Source organism: Pelodiscus sinensis, chromosome 8, assembly GCF_052426305.1.
Source record: "Pelodiscus sinensis isolate ZL-2025 chromosome 8, ASM5242630v1, whole genome shotgun sequence".
In the NCBI taxonomy this organism is placed as follows: Eukaryota; Metazoa; Chordata; order Testudines; family Trionychidae; genus Pelodiscus; species Pelodiscus sinensis.
The window spans coordinates 20,537,562-20,557,826 of NC_143059.1; the positions used below are offsets into that span (position 1 = coordinate 20,537,562).

The window sequence follows — 20,265 nt, forward strand, 5'->3', positions numbered from 1 at the left end:
CCCAAGCCCTTGAAATCACCACCGGAACATTGTGCTGAGTGTTAGTGGGACGACGCACTGCAGTCTGTGCAACACTGAGTGCCAATTGTCCCTGCCCCATCCACCCAAGGCCCCAACCCTTCTGGGAGCGCAAAGCCACCCTCCCATACACCTTGCTAAAGGGCCCACAGAAGCTGTCAGCTCCCCTGAGCAGCAGGTAGATTCACTGAAGTACCATAGTGGTGGGAACCAGGGCATTAGGAGGAGCAGAGCTTCTCCTTCCTTTTGCTTAGCTCCCGCAAGTCATAGTAGGTGATGGTTTTTGGTGACTCCCCTTGCCCCACTCACATGTACGCACTTCAGAAATCTGTGTCCTAATTTAAGTGTGTGCTTTCTCAGCAGAAATAACACTTCCATTTTTTAAAAATCAATTCTGTCACGACTTATTTCTGTTTTAAAATGTTCTTTACAGTTCCTGTATAAATATATATATAAAGAGATATGATTGTTTTGACAGGTCTCTTAGGTCCTACTGCCTTATCTGTCAACACCTCTACTGCTCCAAACTCTCTCTTGAATGCCCTTAATAGTTCCGTTAGTCCTTTACAGAGCCCAGGTTCAGGCACACCCAGCCCTACGTTGTGGGCAACATCTCTTGCCAATACAAGTGCCACAGGTCAGTAAAAGTTTAATATAAATGAAATTAGTTCTTAATTTGTCACTCAAAAGAAAAACATAAAAGAGAGACCCGTGTGTTCTTTAGTCTCATACAAGGAAAGAATTCTACAATGTATATTCTTGTAAATACATAAATATCCAAATATGAAAATTTTTAAGTGAACATAGTGGTGCTTTTATAATGTCATAAATGCTTTTTTTTCTGAAAAAAAAGTGTTAGGATACAAATCAACTGTTGAATAGTGCTTTAAGTAATTGGGTTTGATCATTTTCAACATAATTATAATTCAAATTTTTTTTGTAAAGTTCAGCTTTTATTCAGCCTGATGTACTCAACTTGTCAGTGAACTAGAATATTACTTAATTTTTGTAACAGGTTTTTCTGCCATACCACATCTGATGATACCATCTTCTGCCCAAGCTGCTTTAACTAGTATTCTTCTATCTGGAGTGCCTAATTATAGTCAGAATACTCCATCTCCCCCTCCTGGCTTGACTCCCGTTGACATTCATGTGAATGGCATGCAATCAGAGAGCAAAAAAGGTTCAACTTCTTTAAATGGTCATGTAAAGGTAAGTGGCATGATCTTGTCTGGAAAAATTGATCTCTGTTTGCACTGAGCTTCCTGTGAAACACTCTAGGGAAAAACTAATTGCTTTTATCCATCATGACACTTCATGATCATTTATTTCAAACTGTAATAAACGTGCTTAGAAAATGTAACTTGAAAAACATTGTCAAATTATCCTCCCTAAATCCATGTACGAGTAGCCTGCCTTCCTGAAGAGAAAAGGGAGTAAAAAACCAAGATACACTTAAACACGTTTTTGTAATAATTTCAGACATCAAGTATCAAGTATGCTACACTATCTGCCTCATCATTAGGAGAAAATGTGTTGAGCACAAACCACAGTGATCCATCAAGGCAGACAAATAGCCATAGCACCTCAGAACAAGTGACTACCAAGTCAGATACAACAGAAGGTAAGATTTAGCATTTGACCTGTATTCTTCTGGTAGGTAATAGTATTAGTTTTACAGCGTTTATGCATTTTACAGAGAAATTATGAAAGGTAAGATTAATTTTTGTGTCATCACTTTATTCTCAGCCACACTGGAGGAAAGCATGCCCACCACTAACATATATGGTGTCCCATTGATTACATATTGTCTGCACATTAAAATTGCACCACTTTAACTATACCACTAGTTAAAACTAGTATGGATGCAGATGAACTGGTTTAAATTGGTTTACACCACACACAGTTTATTCCCATGTGGAAGAGGAGTAAGCTATATGGACGTGAGCACATTTGTAGCGAAGTAACTGCATCTGTGCACTGGTATAACTATCTATCTACAGTAAACTTCCGATAATCTGGCACCTTTAGGATCCAGTGGGTGCCGGATTATCAAATATGCCGAACTATTGAAAGGGAGGGCTATGAGGGGTCTGGGATGGAGTGGGGGGGATGCGCCCCTCAGCGCTGCGGGACCAACCCGGCAGAACCCCAGCTGCTCTGCCCCAGATTTCCCCAAGTCAGCCACTACTGAAACTGATCAGCGGCTGACTCCAGGAAGCCCGGGACAGAGCATCCCAGCTGCTCTGCCCCGGGGTTCCCGGAGTCAGCCGCTGGTCAGTTTCAGCGGTGGCTGAATTGGGGAAGCCGTGGGCAGAGCAGCTCCAATTGTCCAGCACTTCCGGGTTCCAGATGGTGCCGGACCATCAGGCGTGCCGGACCACTGGGGGGCGGGGGGGAGTGTGAGTGTGTGTGTAAAAATCAATAAAAGTTTTTCCTGACAGATGACAGAATCTTCCTGCTGGGCGACAAAATGAGGTCGTCATGTCATCAGTCTCTCTCCGCAAAGCGAAAGCGGACAGAGATAAGGGGTTAGGCGAGCGTAGCAAACAGTGGGTACAGCCCCCTAGTAGTTGTTAAGACTCAGCTCCTTACCCTACTTACTTCTATTAGTACTAACTGTTGTATAGTCTAGGCCTAATGGACATTAAAACCAGGCAATTTTTTGAGTGGGCATCTTGTGAAATCTCATCTGCAATACTGTGTACACTTCCAGTCACATTTTTCAAGGAGGAGAAGTTCAGACTGGAACAACTGCAGGGTTGTTGGGATGATTGGGGAATGCAGAATCTACCTTTGGAGAGGAGACTGAAAGATCTTGTCTGTCTTAGCCTCGCAAAATTAAGGGTAATGGGGGAATATGACTTCCCATTCTAAATAAATCATAGAGGTAAACGTTAGGGAGAGAGAAGAACTAATTAAGCGAACACAAAAGCCTTTTTATCTATCAATGGAGTAACATTCTTGAATAGAATCCCAATAATAGTAGGGCATGAATAATCTAACTAGTGCTAAAATAGAGCTTGATAAATTCAAGTCAAGGATTATAAAGCCAGGTTGCTTGTGATAATGCTGGTGAGCGGAGACTGGACTTGATGACCCAGAGATCCTAGCCAGTCCATGTTCCTGTTTCAATATTTTACTTAATTTAATTTAGTTCTTTAGAGTTTACAAATTTAATATAGTTATTTTTTATCTTTAAAAAATCAACTTTTTTAAAGGTATTAAATAAGATTAATCATAGGTTATCATAGAATCCTAGGACTGGAAGGGACCTTGAGAGGTGATCAAGTCCAGTCCTCCACCTTCACGGCAGGACCAAGCACCGTCTAGATCATCCCTGATAGATGTCTATCCAACCTGCTCTTAAATATCTCCAGTGATGGAGATTCCACAACCTCCCTAGGCAATTTATTCCAGTGTTTAACCACCCTGACAGTTAGGATTTTTTTCCTAATGTCCAACCTGATCCTCCCTTGCTGCAATTGTTTTTGTGCATACAGATTAAACTCCCTAGTATTTACTGACATCAGGCAAAACTAGTCTTTTATCTCTTGTTAGGTTCATGGTCACCCCAATAATGACATAATAAAATGTATTTACATCAATAAAAAATAAAAATATTTGAGTAGTGAAAATTTAAACACAAGTCTTTTGTGCCTTTAATTGTTGATCATTATGAAAGCAACACTAGTTTCTCATGGAGAAATTTTTCAACTTGAAATTGGGCTAAATTTTTTTAAGTAACTGGCAATTTTTGGGTGCCTCAGTTTTTGATTGTATGGCTCAAAATACTTTAAAGGGTTCCAAATTGTTAGAAAATGCTGAATATCCAGCTTCTGGAAATCATACCCTGTAAGGCAAGGCTACTCAACATGTGCCCATTGGCCTCGTGTGTCCCATGGCCCGTTTATTCGTGGCCTGCGGTGTGATTTGGGTTTACATGGTGCTCAACACGTGGCCCACGTGTGGGGTCCTTTGAACATGACCTCCACTGGGAACACACTATATAATGGTCTTCTGTTGATATGTGTTTTAATAGTTAAATTCCTGGACTGTCATTGCTCGGTAAAAGTGCTGTCATATGGGTGGAAATCGGGTAAATATTGCATTTTATTAATATCAGCAGAACTGACTTAAGTGGGCCCTGCATGTTGTGTAGTCTTGCCTTAATCTTTGTATTCATGCCCATCAGTGTGAAGGAAGCTATTTGCATAAACATTTGCATGTATATGCAACCATGCTTAAGTTGCAGCCCTCGGCATGTGCTATGAGTATCATTGTAGCCCCTCGGGCTTCCAAAATTGAGTAGCCCTGCCTTAAGGTGTTTCATACGGTCGCCAAAACTGAAGTCAACCAAAATCACCACAAATTTTAAACCTTAGGTTATTGGTTTTGACATTATTTGCTATGACATGGCTAACATTGCACATAACTTGAAAATATATCCCTTAGTTTTATAGTACACATATGATATGAGTGTGTGCTCCTAATTATGCAAACATGTTATTGTGTGATTTCTAACTGTGAGAAAATCAATACATCCTTTAAATGCTAGCCCTTTATATGCCTTTACATGTGAAATAGTTTTAATTCTATTTAAATTATTGCTGCTAATTTTCTAAATATACTGTACACCAAGGTTATTAGCATATGAAAGGACTCTTTTTTTCTCCGTGCTGTAGGTTGCAATGATGCTTTTGTAGAAGTGGGAATGCCAAGAAGTCCATCACATTCAGCAAATGCCAGTGATCTGAAGCAGATGATGAGTTCTTCCAAACAGTCCTGTACTAAGCGGCAAACAGTAGAATTACTACAAGGAACCAAAAACTCTCATTTACAGTATGTCACACTCATGGGTATAGAATTTAGTGATGCCTTATAATAATATTTAGTATTTTTTAACTTTTTCATTTATTTAAATCAAACTAATTTTGAATCCTACTTAATTTAATTAACTACTATTATTTGTTTTATAACAATCCCTTTAAGTTGTTAATATTGTAAACATTTTTTACATCTAAGAATTCTTCCCTCTCAATCTACCGACCAAAAGCCACCCTTCCTCCCCTCTGCTTTCTCCAAGACTGGCTCTCCAAGGAGCTTTTGGTACATACAGCTGTTTACATTTTTTTGTTTTCTTTTGTAATACTAGTGGATTTTCTTAGCTATCTTTCATTTGCAGTTATAAATACAGTGCTTGAAATTTGTTTTCTTAATGAAAAATAGCTTCTAATGGAAATACTTCTACATTTTCAAATGCTTGATTAAAAACAGAAAAATAGAAGTGGAAAAACCCCTTTAAATCATTTTTTCAATGCAGGTGTATTCTCTATTTACTTGTATATTGTAAATATTATCATATTTTGTCCAATCTAGTTTTAAATTGTTTATACGAGTCATCCACTACTTTTTTTTAGAATCTAGTCATAATAGTCATTGTTAGGAAATAATTTCTTTACTCAGCCAAAATGTTATCTTGCTCAATTAGCTTATTTCTTGTGATTTTTTTGTGATTTACAGTTGCTTCTACTCAGTAGTCTCAGCACATATCTCATTCTAGCTACACAGCTTTAGAACTTCGTAGACGATTCTGATACTCAAACTCAAATATCTACATATACATATATGGAGTATTTTCTAAGGCTATTCTTGAAATTATTGTTTCAGCTATTCACAGGATTTTAAGATAAATTTTGATTCTATTGAGATTAAACAAGGTGAACAACATCTGAATTGGAGAAAAAAATGGAATCTGGTGTGTGTGTGGGGGAAGGGGAGGTATGTATTAATGAATCCCAGAAAAACATGCAGCCATGGAGAATAAAGAAGTGAGCCTTGAAAATATATTATCTTTAGTTAACACAACATATGTCTGTAAAAGGAAAGTTGAGGCCTTAGAAAATGTTTCTAAAAATGTAATGTTTGTCTAGTGGTTTTTCTTCAAACTTACTGCTAACGTTTTTGGGGAAAGTAGTTCATTCATTCACTTCACTGAATGTTCACTGTTTAAAACAAAGAATAGTGATGGATTGAAAGCATTATAGACAATTCAGAAAAATAGCTTCCTTTACTTTTCCAGCACCACAGAGAGATTGCTTTCTGATTCTGAGCTGAGTGCTTCTGAAGGCCCCGTGGCTGATAAAAAAGCCCCTGGGAGTGAACGAGCAGCCGAGAGAGCAGCAGCTGCTCAACAGAATTCTGACAGAGTGCGCCTTGCTCCACCATCATCATATGCAAATATGCAGGTACCTATTCATACACCCAAATCATAGAATCCTAGGGCTGGAAGAGCCCTCAGAGGTCATTGAGTCCAGCCCCCAGCCCTAAGCAGGGCCAACCCTGTAGTTAGGGCTTTGTCAAGCCGGGACTGCAGGGATGGAGATTCCTCCCAAGGTAACCCATTCCAGTGCTTCACCACCCTCCTAGTGAAATGGTTTTTCCTAATGTCCAACCTAGACCTCTCCCACTGCAACTTGAGACCATTGCTCCTTGTTCTGTCATCTGTCACCGCTGAGAATAGCTTCTCTCCATCCTCTTTGGATGCATGTAAACTAGTGCATTGTAAACATTGATAAATGTCCAGTGCAAATAATAATTAGTAACTGGTTTGGCTGGCTACATGACTTGTCAATATTTTCATTATAAGCATCAAACAGTATTATCCACTTCACATTTGGAGGTGATATTTCCTCTCACAATGTAGTGCATTTTAAAACTGGTAATGTAAAGCATAAGTATTATCTTACATCTAATGCTAGACAAAGAGAAATGTAACTGTGTCTAGGAATATGTACAAATGAATCCAGCTACTATTTGATTGTAACAGGCCTTACCTGATACAGTAAACTTTAGGACCCAGGGGGTGCCGGATTATCAAATATGCCGGACTATTGGAAGGGGGGGCTATGAGGGTTCTGGGGGAGGGGGTTGCCACCCCAGACTCCTTATATTCCCCCCCCCTTCCGATAGTCCGGTATATCTGATAATCCGGCACCCCTGATTCAGCCGCTGCTGGTCAGTTTCAGCAGCGGCTGAATCGGGGACGCCTGCGGCAGAGCAGCTGGGGTGCTGCCGGGTTGGTCCGGTAGCGCCGCCCCTCGGCGCTGCGAGACCAACGCGGCAGCACTCCAGCTGCTCTGCCCCCGGCTTCCCCGATTCAGCTGCTGGTCAGTTTCAGCAGCAGCTGAATCAGGGAAGCTGGGCGCAGAGCAGCTCCAATTGTCCGGCTGCCTGGAGCACTTCCAGGTTCCCGATGGTGCCGGACCATCAGGAGTGCCGGAGCATTGGATGCCGGACCAATGGAGTTTTACTGTAATAGCAAAAACAGAATGCTTTTATATAAAATCCTGGTTTTTGAACTTTTGAGGTTACTAGGTTTTTTGGGTTATATGTGGATGTGAGGTATTTTGTAACATGATTTGATGGAGAGAGTTATACAGTCTTTTCAAGTACGCAGTTGAATACAGTTGCAACTTTCCTTTCTAGCTGGATTTGTCCAATCACGTTCTTGTATATGCACACCAAAGAATGTATTACAGAGCAATAAAACCTGCTATTCAAACAAAAAAGATCCCTGGAATATTCTTCTCAAAATTCTGACTAAAGAAAAGAATAAATATAATACAAATATAAGCAGAGAATAAACTTAATTTAATAGAAATATAGGTCTGAAAGAGACTTCAAGAAATTATCTAGTTCGTTTCTCCTTGCTCAGGAAGAATTAAGCATACCTAGACTATCTCTTCAGATGCTTGGCTAATCTGTTCATATAAACTTCCAGTTACAGGGATTCTACAATCTCCCAAAATAATCTGTTCCAATAATTAATTATCATGATAGTTAGAAAGATTTTCCTAATATTTACGCTACTCCCATGCTCAATCTGTATGTGCATGCATGTGAAAACGTTACGGCTTTGAGAATGAACATGAATATTAGTTGTTCTACAAAGAAAGACTACTTGAGACTTTTCATAAGACATGTCAACATGCATTCTTCTATTTGTCTGTTAGTGAAGTCCTGCTGGTGATTTAGGATTTGTTTATACAGGCTCATTCACCAGCAAAGCTATATTGCTAGAATTATACAGTTATAGTTATGCCAGTGTAACTCCCCGTGTAGACACTTATTTCAAAATAAATAGTGTTCTTTTCCAGTTTAGTTTAGTTTAGTTTAGTTTAGTTTAGTTTAGTTCACCAATGTCTACACAGGTGTTATGCTGCCATGCCATGAAGTTGTCCATATAATCATAGCAGTATAGTTCTACTGGTAAATTTCCCCCTTTAGATGAGCTCTTTACACAGGCCTCTGCAGTAAATAGATGGTCAATCGGTGGTTGAAATTCAAAGCCTTTACTTTAATCATGATCAAATTTCTAATCTTCCAAGGGGAAAAGTCCTGTACAACTTCAGATATCCCTTAACTTGGTAAGTTTGATTAATATAAGTGTGAACAATGCATATTTGTATGAACAGATTTACTGATCTATAATGGGGAATACAAGTGTAATTTACTAAAGAATTGGCATAAAAATTATATACATTGTATGACTCCCATTATGATGAGTAGTATAACAGCATATTGTCCTGTATTATATCAAGCTATTTTTCTGAATAAGATACTTTAAAATGAAAATGGAAAAGAATCTAAATGGTATGCAGAAAAATGCTGCTTAGTATAGTTGCATAATTATCTGTTGTTCTATTATAAGTAGACTTATTTTCTCTAGGGTTTTAAATACTCAGTCAACAGGCAATTCAGAAAAAAAGTCTCAAATAATGCCTCATAAAAACACCACGTATGCACACTTCACATACTGCTATAACATTACTCACATGAAAGTGGGAGAGAATAATTTACAGTACTAATTAGCTAGCTTTGAATTAATATTTGATGTATGTCAGGCTTTTATTGGATGACTGTTATGTTGTTGTGCAGTGCTTAACATTCTTCCGAGATGAATTCATGGACCGTGAAGAAAACCTTTGTTTTTAGAAAGAGCTGTGTACTAGAATGACATTTAGTTAAAGCAGCAATTAAGGCATTTTTTTTGTCTGTTTAATTTTTAGGCATTTGACTATGAACAGAAGAAGCTATTAGCAACCAAAGGTATGTGGAGAAACAGTGACTTCTAACATTTATCAGTATATGTGACAAAGAAACTCTCCAAGAGTCAGATTTGTAGTTTTTAGCTAAAGTGAAAAGTTAAGTACAATGAACTCAATATATTTGTCAAATGTATTTTGAGGATATTTTGATACCAGTTTATAGAATATTATCAGTACAAATACAGAAGTTACATTATTAGAATTATATAGAAGGCTAGTAACAGAATATATCTGTAAAATTCTGCCACTTACATTAATCTTGGGGATGAATTAGTATCAAACTAATTTTAACAAGCACATTGCATTCATTTTTCTCTTTTGGAAAATGGTTATGATTTTCTTTAAACATCATGGGCCTGATTGTCTTAGCTTCTGCACAGTGTTTACTACTTTGTAGCTTCTATGGACTTGTTCCTGTCTTACAAGGGTCTGAAAAAGAGTGGGAATGAGGCCCTCTTGGAAATCTGAGATGCTGAGAATGTGGGTTAACATGACCTGTCTGTGTCCAGAATGTCAGTGTTTGGCCTGAAAGATGCATTTATTTGTTAATGTTCTGGGCTTAGTGCTTTTAAATGTCTTTTTCTTTGCATTTTTAAGCTATGTTAAAGAAACCTGTTGTAACAGAAGTGAGAACTCCAACAAATACATGGAGTGGCCTAGGATTCTCCAAATCGATGCCTGCAGAAACCATCAAAGAACTAAGAAGAGCTAATCACGTATCGTACAAGCCATCCATGACAACTACGTATGAAGTATGTAAAATTACAGAATATTTTAAATGTTTTCCATAAATTCAGTAGGCATTTCTTATATTTAAATGTGTATATGTTTGTAAAAATCTTGTGAGACTCTTACCTGAATTAGTGCTTGAAGATGCTGCATAATCTCTTCCAGCAAAAAGCTCCTTATATCTTGGCATACTGGAAACATCCAGTCCATCCATAAAATAATGGTAATCCCATTGTTAATATTTTTAAAAAAAATCTGTTTCCAGAAATTGATCTTGTGGAGCAAATTAAAAATATCACAGGAGTGGGTAATGTACTAATTAGTGAAGTATGAAAGTATTAGTTTGAAAGTAAACTGTAATAGAGCTTACTGCAGGTTAGTAGAATGATGAATGCAGGGAGTTCTATTTGCACTCCCTTTTGTCCCTGAGAATTGCTGCATTGGTATTCACTCCTGTACAAGGAGAGTGGCACCTCCTTTCTTAGGAAACAGCAGCTATAAATTTCAAAGAGGCCTGAAGTCAGAGGCTGCACAGAGAAGGCCCTGTCCTCTACTTAAACTCCATTTTTGTACTAATTCTGACAATTGTTTTGCATTGCATCATGCTGTTGTAATCCTGTCCAGCCCCACCACAGCCGACCTCTTTATTTCCATCTTCATTCATGTTGTCTAAATTCTAGGTAGGTGGGCTCTTTGGGCAGGGACATTCTTATTTGGGTACAAAACACATATTGAACCACAATAAAGGTGTGGCTTGGTGCTTCCCCTTTGGTGTGCATAAAGTCAAGGTATATCTTTCAGCTACATGTGGGAAATTTGCAGTATTGTATCTATGAACCAGAAAAACAAGAAGAAGAAAAATGTAAAGCAATCTCTGCCAATTTTCTGAAAAAATATCCTGCTAACATTACTTCTCAGCTATCAGACTCATTTGTCTTTGTATATTTGTTAAGCTGTTTCCTATTTTCTCCAAACCATTATACGTTCACTGTTTCTACAAGTTTATTAGCAAACACATTATTCCAGAAGAAAAAGGTTTTGAGCCTTAGTCATTTGGAGTCTGACCAGGCACAAACCACATCCTCCGTTCTTTCTACTGCTAAATTCTTATTTTTTCAGTGACTCCAGTTCCCAGTTTGGTATGTGCTGTTGTGCAAACATCTGGTGAAAATAAAAACCCTGGCACTCTTATAATATGTTCCTTGCTTCCCTTTGGCTTTTTTCAAGACTTTGTTATTCATAGCAGAAAGCACTGCTAATCACTTTATCCTTTACATTTTCATTCTTGATGTGGTCCAGAAGATATATGCTAAAGCATTGTTTCTCAAACTTTTTTTCTTTTATAAAGTACCCCTAAAAAAAAAAAAACATTATAAGTACCTACAGTTTTCGGACGCACAAATTTTTTTCTACCATTGCAACACATTTGTTTAAACAACTTAATCGAAGCCAAGGCAAGCAATGCTTAAATTTGACACTTTACGCCGGGATCTTAACAAAGATGCTAATTATCTTACCCATTACAAACATAGCTTCCCCAATTATCACCTCTAATATCATTAGCTCGCAGTCATTTACTTTCCCTCCTCATCCCCCCTCTGTTCTGAAATTTGATTTCTCCTTTTTATATGTGTTCACTTTTTTTTATTGTATCCCTTTGGTATATATGGTCATGTCTATTTTCTTCCACAATTTGATCTGAGGAAGTGGGTCTGGCCCACGAAAGCTCATCACCTAATAAACCATCTTGTTAGTCTTTAAAGTGCTACATAGTCCTATTTTTTGTTTCAGCTAGACTAGACTAACACGGCTACATCTCTATTACTATAAAGCAAGCAATGAAATTTTTGGTTGTAAAAAGTACAAAAATAATAAACCGCTATAAAACTTAAAGCAAAAATTCAGTTTTCTCCAAATTTCAGTTGTGTTGACTTCTCTCAAGTCCCCATAAAGGTACTCGTACCTCTGGTTGAAAACACAGTGCTAAAGCACTGCTTCTCAGTAAATAGCAATTGTCTCACTATATGAAGCTTGGTTTTTTTAAAGGTAACTTTGCTTAAACTTTTTCATAGAAACAGAAGTTTCTGTCTAAAATGCATAAATTGTAATAATTCGTTGGTTCATATTTAACTGTAAACAGCATATTTAAAATTATTGAAAAGCTGGTGTGTTTAACTGAGCTGCTTCAGAGAAACAAATTGTCAAATCACAAATCAGTGTAACATTTCTGTTTCTGCAATAATTTCCTTGTGGTCCCTTGCAGGGTTCATCAATGTCTCTCTCATGTTCCAGCAGTCGGGAACATTTGGGAAGTGGTACTGAATCTGATAACTGGAGAGATCGTAATGGTATCAGTCCTTCAGGTCACAGTGAATTTGTCTCATCAATTGACAGTCCCAAAAGGAAACAAAACAAATCAAGTAATTTCCTGTTGATATATTTAATGAGGATATACAATCCATGGGATTTGGAGAATTACATTTTGCTTTAATCCTGGGGTCCTGAAATTTGAAAAATAATACTAAGTGGTTTACTTTGAGGAATTGAAAATACTTAATTGTGTTAAAGATTTTATATTTGAAAAAGTGCAAAGTAAATAAAAATCTGTATAATACTACATAACATTTAAAATAATTCAAATGTAAAATGTCTAAGGTTAAGTAACATTGTAGAGAGCTTAGAAAAAAGTTATACTATCTTAGGGTCTTTTACTCGCTGCAAAAATTCTGTGAAATTCTCTAAGAGCTCATCCTTGGATTCTCATGATTCTAGTGTATTACACAGATATTGTAAAACTAACAATCTGATCAAGTCTACCTAATTAAAGTTACGACTTCTTCTAGTTACCAACCTATGATGAATTTTAATGCATAAATATTTTGATTTTTAAATAGGATTCACCAGTACATTAGATGAGCCTGGCAGATTACCTTGGCCACCTATTTGCTTGAATCCAGATTTTAAATTAGTTTTGTATGGAAGCTATTTTATATCCAAATGTAGTTTGCAACTGGTCTCAGTCTCATATGGAAACATTAAGCTTTGTTTTTGTTTTGGGGGGGTTTTTTGGCCAGGCGGGAGGAAGCGGTGGAGCAAGAAAGTGGAGAATAGAAGATTTTAATTTATAAGTTTCACTGCTGCCGAGAGGGTGTATTTGGACATAAATAATCTGCTGTTCTTTATTTTAATTATATTTGTGTTATGTTTTTCCTTAATCACTGCTGAAGGAGCCTAAATCTCAGGTTTATTTGATAATAAATCCAGTAAGAACTGCACTTTTTTAGATGAAATACTGGCTGGGCCTCACTGGTCCAGCGCTCTTAGGACCTGACTAGTTCCGAATGAAGAAGTTTGCTGAACTTCTGTGTTCAGAAGTCTGCTTCTGGCTTTCCAGTCCACCACCCTTAAATGCTCCTGGCTCCTCTCTCACCCCAACTGCCCCCCCCCCCCGCCTCCAGGCCCCCTCACTGCTGCCCCAGCCAAGCTACTGCTATGCTGCTGCCAGCCTCCAGTTCTGGTGGGGCTGCCACAGGCTCCAGCCCCTACCCCAACCCCAAGCCCATGCTCTTGTGGGCTGCTGGGAGCTTAAGCCCCACACTAACACAGGCTGCCAGGGAATTCGGCCATGGCCCAGCCCCTGCCTGCCTGGGATTCTGGTTCTGGCCCCGCATTATCATGGGCTACTAGGGGCTCCATCTTCCGCTTCAGTTCTGGCCCCAATTCTGTGCTGCCGGGGGCTCCAACCCCACTCTGCGCTGTTAGCCTTCCTGCCCCTAGGATCCTTGGTCAAGTAACTTCTGTGGTCCTGCCTCACCATGGATGTTGCTAGACCAAAGAGTGCCAGTTTTGGGAGGTGCAACCTCCAGTTTAACTTAATGAAGAAATGTTCTTTCCTGGCATTCCTTAATCAATCATATGGTATTAACTGCATATGGTAGTTCTATGGTGAACATAGTAAAGTGAGCTTAACTTATCTTCAGCATCAAGTTCATCTAGTCTCTTAAAGTCATTTGTTTAATAGGGAGGTCTTAGCATAATCAAAATAATTTTAACTTTAAAATGAAATAAGACCAAAGTCATTAAGGCTAAAAACTGTTCAGCCCATAGAAGCAGTAGCTTTTTTCTCTGAGTCTGAAACATTTGGGAAAATGTATATCCTTTTGTTCTGATTAAAAAATTGCCTTTCTTCCCCACATGTGGTGCATAACCTTTTTATGGCCAGTAGATGATAAAAAGAAAACAACAACTGTGTATTCTGGCTTATACTGTTTGGAGTATACAAACTTGAAATTGTAATTTTAATTCTTCACTTTTACTAATAGAATTTAAGCATTTGGACACACTGTACAATTCTTCACAAACTTGGGCCCATCCAGTAAAGTAGTCTAAGGTTCCAACATACCTTCTCTAAAATACATTCACAGTTCAGTAAACAACAAGCAAACATTTACTGAGAGCTAAATAATTCCACTTTGTGTAGTCAGGTAAGTCCTCAGGAGGCAGCAGCATGTCTTGCTGAGGGCGTCTTTTCATCTTACTCTCTTCACTCTGACCAATAGCCCTCAGACCAGGATGTAGGGCTTCCACATATAACAACTCAGTGAAATTAATGGCATATAAAATAATAATGCAAAGGGATGGAATTGCACACTTTGATTGAGCTGTGCTGCTATGTGCTAGAGTGTGTATCATATGGCTCTGGCTCTTTGGTTACAAGCAATACTGGTACTAATGGCCCTTGTTTTCAGCGGTTATCATTTTGACAAATTTAAACTGTTCAACCTGCCATTCTTTACTACTGGTATCTGTCTCAGGAACTGTAGGAAGGGAAAGACTAAGAGGCAGGAGCATAGAGGTTTAATAGGAGCAGGAGCCAAGTTGGTGGATAGAAGCAGCGAGCGGACACGGGAGCAAGAACCGGGTGATGGGGGCATAGATAGGAGCAGGGTGTGGAAGTAGCAATAGATAAGGAAGTAAGAATAGAATAGAACCAGGGAGGGACTGCAGGACTTGGGCAGAAAGATCTATAATTACTAACATATTGCCTATGCACAATAGTTCAGTCTCCTTATTCCTCTGCTATCTAGAAAATACCTGTGAAAGCCATTGGCAGTGTCTCTCTTTGTCCTCTAGCATGAGACCCACATAGAAAATAACAGGAAGCAGTAGAAGGTTGTTACTCTTATCCACTCAAGTGATAAAAGACTGAGCTGTGGATATGCCTGCTGATAGATCCATATGGGTGGTCAATGTAGTTCCACATTATTTTCAGAACACAGCTCCACTCGTTAGTTCCAGCTGTGAATAGTAAGCACATCTGCAAATCAGACCTCAGAGGTCTCCAGTTGGATAGCCAGAAAATGAGACCGAGAAAGTGGCAATATAAAAATTCTGGTTTCTGTGAGGTGGCTTGCCCAATTTTCTGCATGTGGTCATTTTGTCTCTTTCATTCTCTGCTCTGATTTCCACAAGTGCAGAACGCTCACTGCAGCAGTTAAAGTTGATAAGAGCTGTGCTTTGAACATTTAACATTTTGTGATATAGAAATGCTTCTCAAATTGGTTATACAGTAGAGTCCCTATCATCCAACCTAAACGGGACTGACACATGGTCGGATTACCGAATATGTCGGATGATACGGACTCTACTGTAGAGAGCAACGGAACAGCTGATGCCGCTCCTGCCGGGACGAAGCGTCCCCAGCAGAGCAGCATCAGCTGTTCTGTTGCTCTCTAGGAGCAGCTGCTACCGTTCCTGCCGGGACGCTTCCAGGCAGGAGCAGCAGCAGCTTCTCCTAGAGAGCAAGGGAACAGCTGATGCTGCTCTTTCCAGGGACATCCCCCGCAGGAGCTGCTCCTAGAGAGCGATGGGGCAGCAAGTGGGGCCATTCTGCTGGCCCGTGCTGTGTCCGACCCTGCAGCTCCCGGGGACTTTGTCCCCGGGAACTGCAGGGTCAGATAAAGCGGAGTGTCGGATTACCGGGTGTCGGTTAATTCGGACTCCACTGTACACAATTAGTTCACTCTTTTGACCTTACCTATTTCCTGTGGGTAAAGTGAGGATAATGTAACTACCTCATCTGAGGGAGTAATGTCTGTAAAGCCCTATGTACTATGATGAAACCATCATAGAAAAACCTGGATAGAAATTAATAAAGCTGCATCTTTTTGAGTGGTGTCCCTGTGGGTGCTCCATTTTAGGTGCTGGGTTGCACTGGTGCCATAGATCAGAGATTTTTCCAGCAGTGGGCAGATAGGACACGCATATGCCATAGCTGTCTCATGGTGTTCATGCCTTCACATATCTCTTGCATGGCCCAACCTTCCTCATTACGTGCGCTCCCATCTTCGGCTACAGATGGAGCAGTACAGCACTGTCCTCACGCAGCGCTAGCTGCACTGAACAGAATGGAATGCAGCTCCAACCAGATGAGCACTGCTATAGTTCCTCACCCAGCAAGTTATAATGATCTCATTGAGACTTCAGTCCCCACTCCTCAGCACCAACCAGTCACCAGCCAAACCTCGGACTGCTCTCCATCGTTTCCTGCTCCAGCCTCCACCCCTAACAAGGCACATAATCTGAAGAAGCCTCCCGAACTCTTCAGTTTAGGGTAGCTAACTACTCAGCACTATTGCAAACTACACCTACTCAAATGACATTAAGCTGGAAGAACTTCTGGATGATCTCCCAGAACGGAAACACCCCTGTTTCCTAAAGCCTGTTATATAGGAGGGACAGACAGTAGCATGCACAGCACTTCTGTCGACACTGGACATCGCTGATTCAGCTGCTCAAGTGATGCACGGGTGATGACATCTTGGTGCTGATTTTCAGGGATCTGGCTCCAGTCCTCCAATATGATCTGCAAATCAAGGTGAAGGGACCTGTCTTTTGATAGAAATAAGCTGTTTTCTGCAAAAACTGGAATGGTCCTTCATGCAGTGAACGACTCTCATGCCAACCTTTGTATGCTCGGAATATGTAACTTGCCAACCAAGTCTAAATGCTGCACACTTTACCAAAAACCCAAGGAACAAACTTTCCATTGCCAACAACAGAGGCATTTTGAACCTAGGAGATCCAAACATAGATCACAAAGGAGGAGACCACCTCATGGCCAGTTGTCATCTAACCAACAGTTTTCAAGGTTTGGTCAATGGCCTGCATGACCTCACAGTATCAACAAAGGAGGAGACCACCTCATGGCCAGCACTTATGCCTATGTTACCATTCTTGGGCAACCATAACAACAGATCGGTGGGTACTGAAAATTGCATGGGCAGAATATGCCATACCCTTCCACTCCATTCCTCATACCCTACCTCCTTCTCTTTCCCTCTCCAGGGTCCACAAAACATGGTCCACAAAACAAGGGAGCTCTTTCAAAGACTGGGGTTTCTGATAAATGAACAAAAGATGACTGTCGAACCAACTCAACACCAAAGAGTTTATTGAAGCCCTACTAGACTCCACCTACACCAAAGCACCTACCACAATGCTTCATCATTCTAGTCATGCTTATAAACATTATGACAATCAGACCCCGCATTTCAATACTGACCTCCTACCAATCCTGTGACACATGGCAGTGACCAATTATATTATCAAATGTGCCATACTCTACATGTGGTACCTATAGAGGTAGCTCATGACAGTGTACATACCCACAAGAGATACTCTAAACAGATGAGTCACAGTGCTAAGCAGTGTGTTCTCCTCCCTACAATGGTGGATTGGCCCAGAAAACATCCTGCCAGGCGTTACCTTTCACTAGGAAACCCTATCTGTAGACATCACAAGAGACACATTACTCCTAAGGAGGGGCATTTATCTCCAACAACACATGACACAGGGCAGGTGGACATTCACACACATCACCCTCCGAGAACTGCAAGGCATGCTAACACTTTTGCCCCCCATATAGAACAAAACGATACACCTACTTACTGACAACATGACATGCATGTTTTATAACAGACAAGGCAGTGCCAAATCTTATTCCCTGTGTACAGAGGCTATTCACCTCCAGAACTGGTGCATCCACCACAGTATAATTATTAAAGCATTCTATTTGCTAGGAATATAGAACACCATGGCAGACACATTAAACTGCTACTTTTAAGATGACTGTAAGCGGGAAATTCAACACCATGTCCTACCATCTTCTACAAATGGGGGCAGCCACAAGTAGAGCTCTTTGCTTCCCGCAAGAACTACAAATCTCCAAACCTCTCCCCCCCCCCCCCCGAGCAAGACGAGCACAGTGATCTCTCGAGGGCACTCTTCTAATCCCCTAAAATGAAACGCTGCTCTATGCATTTCCACCAATGCCACTGATTCCTTGAGTAATCCACAAAATACGCAGACAATGCATGCATTATTCTGATCATCCTGAGATGGCCCAGACAGACACGGTTCCCTTACCTCTCTTGCTTTGCACTATGTCCTCCGCAAACTCTTCCACAATGTCTGGATTACCTGTCACACAACAACAGCTGAATGCAGAAGCTTCACTCAAGGCATGGCTCCTCAGTGGTTCCAAAATGAAGAAACAGCCTGTTCAGAGAGAGTAAAATTTTCTTAACCAGCAGACGATCCACCACAAGAAATTCTTATCTCCAGTAGTGGAAGAGGTTCTCAGTCTGGTGGTTGGACAAACAATTCAATCCGAATGAAACACCACTACCACTCATCCTTGAACTGAAACTGCCGGGCCTAGCCCTTGTCTCACAAAGGGTCCACTTGGCTGCCATGACTACATTCCATATACAGGTTGATGGCTCTTCTGCCTTCGCACATCCACTCACCAGACGGTTCCTAAAAGGCATTCAGAATTTGTATGCTTCAGTCAGACAGCCCACCCCAACATGGGACTTCAGCCCTAGCTGGGATGATTTACTTAGGGTTAGTCCTGCTTTGGGTAGGTGGTTGGACTCAATGACCTCCTGAGGTCTCTTCTAGACCTATAGATTCTATGATCTAACCATGTCCTCAAAGCCCTCACCTGAGCACCCTTCAAACTGCTAGCCATTTGCTCACTATTACACATGTCCATGAAGAACTCATTCCTAGTACCTATAACCTCGCCAGAAGTGAAATCTGAGCACTCTTAGCTGATCCTCTGTATACCACATTCACTAAGGAAAAAATAATATGATCACACAGAATTTACTTACCGAAAGTTACCATCTCCTTCCACATCATCCAACCCACAAATTAGCAGTGTTCTATTCAAAACCTCACAAAAACCAGTAGAAAGCAATCCTGCACAATCTAGATGCACAACGAGCGGTGGTATTCTACATAGACAGAACAAAATTGTTTCACAAATCATAGTGACTATTTTTGTCTATAGCAAAATGTGCAAAGTGATCAGCAATCACCACATAGTGCCTATCCATGTTGATCTCTACATATATACATACGTGCTATGCTTTCCGAGACAAAGCACTCCCCAACTAACCTAAGACCTCACTCCACCCGAGCCATGGCAGTCTTCCTACATAGTGTCCCCCAGCTGATACCTGTCGGGTGGGTATATTGATCTCAGAACACACTTTCACAAAGTGCTATGGGCCCATTCCTAACATATCAGTGAGCCTAGCTATCTCTACTTCAGAGTCTAGATCCTCAACTTGAAGGTAGAGGAGGAACAGAGGAAGATTGGACCACATGCTCAACATGTTAAGGTGCAAACACCACAAGGCAGCTATGGCACATGCACAGCTCAATCAGCCACTGCTGCAAAAATCTCTAATTGGCAGTATCAGCCCTACACCTACAATGGAGCACCCACAGAGATACACATCTTAGAGAACCATTGTTACGACACGAGGGGAATAACCTTTTCTGTGCAGGATTTGGATGGTGTGTGGTAAATAACTGAACATCATGGGGACACATACTGAATGATGAGGAAAATAAGACATTTTGAAAAGCTGACCATTCTAAGCACTCAGTGGAGGTACAGATGGGATAATGGCTTGTTATCATGTAAAGTCTGTATCATAATACATGTACAAAAGGGAACTGAATTAAGTTTATACAACCTTAATTTTGGTATTTACTAATTTTTTAGTGTTTGACTTTATAACTTTAATGGACTTTAATATAGTTTTGGGGTATGTAATATTTATTCAGATAGTCCAGATATTCCCAAACCTATTATTTGAACAAAAAAAGTGGAATAGTTGCTAGATCACATGGCTCCTTTGCTGACACTTTAGCAGAATCTGCCATAGGATTCCATCCCCAACCAAAGCTAAAGGAGCTGCCTACATTTATGCAGAGGATGGAGAGGTAGGAAGGAGATTCATGTTCATTAGTCTTCTCCAGCATTGGGTAGTTGCGGGGAGGAAATAGAGAGCTGTTTTTCTCTGCCTTTACATTTATTAAGTCCTGAGCC

General features: G+C 40.2%; 1 protein-coding gene across 2 annotated transcripts in view; it reads left to right on the plus strand.

Annotated features, from left to right (window-relative positions):
• Positions 1-20,265, plus strand: part of BICC1 (BicC family RNA binding protein 1) — a 242,065-nt gene that overhangs the window by 214,996 nt on the left and 6,804 nt on the right. For both annotated transcript variants that reach the window (XM_075934848.2, XM_075934849.2), the window contains 8 exons: positions 497-655; positions 1,034-1,230; positions 1,501-1,642; positions 4,704-4,860; positions 6,101-6,266; positions 9,090-9,129; positions 9,726-9,880; positions 12,121-12,277. In XM_075934848.2, the coding sequence (XP_075790963.1) occupies positions 497-655; positions 1,034-1,230; positions 1,501-1,642; positions 4,704-4,860; positions 6,101-6,266; positions 9,090-9,129; positions 9,726-9,880; positions 12,121-12,277 (1,173 nt within the window). The remainder of the gene's footprint in view (positions 1-496; positions 656-1,033; positions 1,231-1,500; positions 1,643-4,703; positions 4,861-6,100; positions 6,267-9,089; positions 9,130-9,725; positions 9,881-12,120; positions 12,278-20,265) is intronic.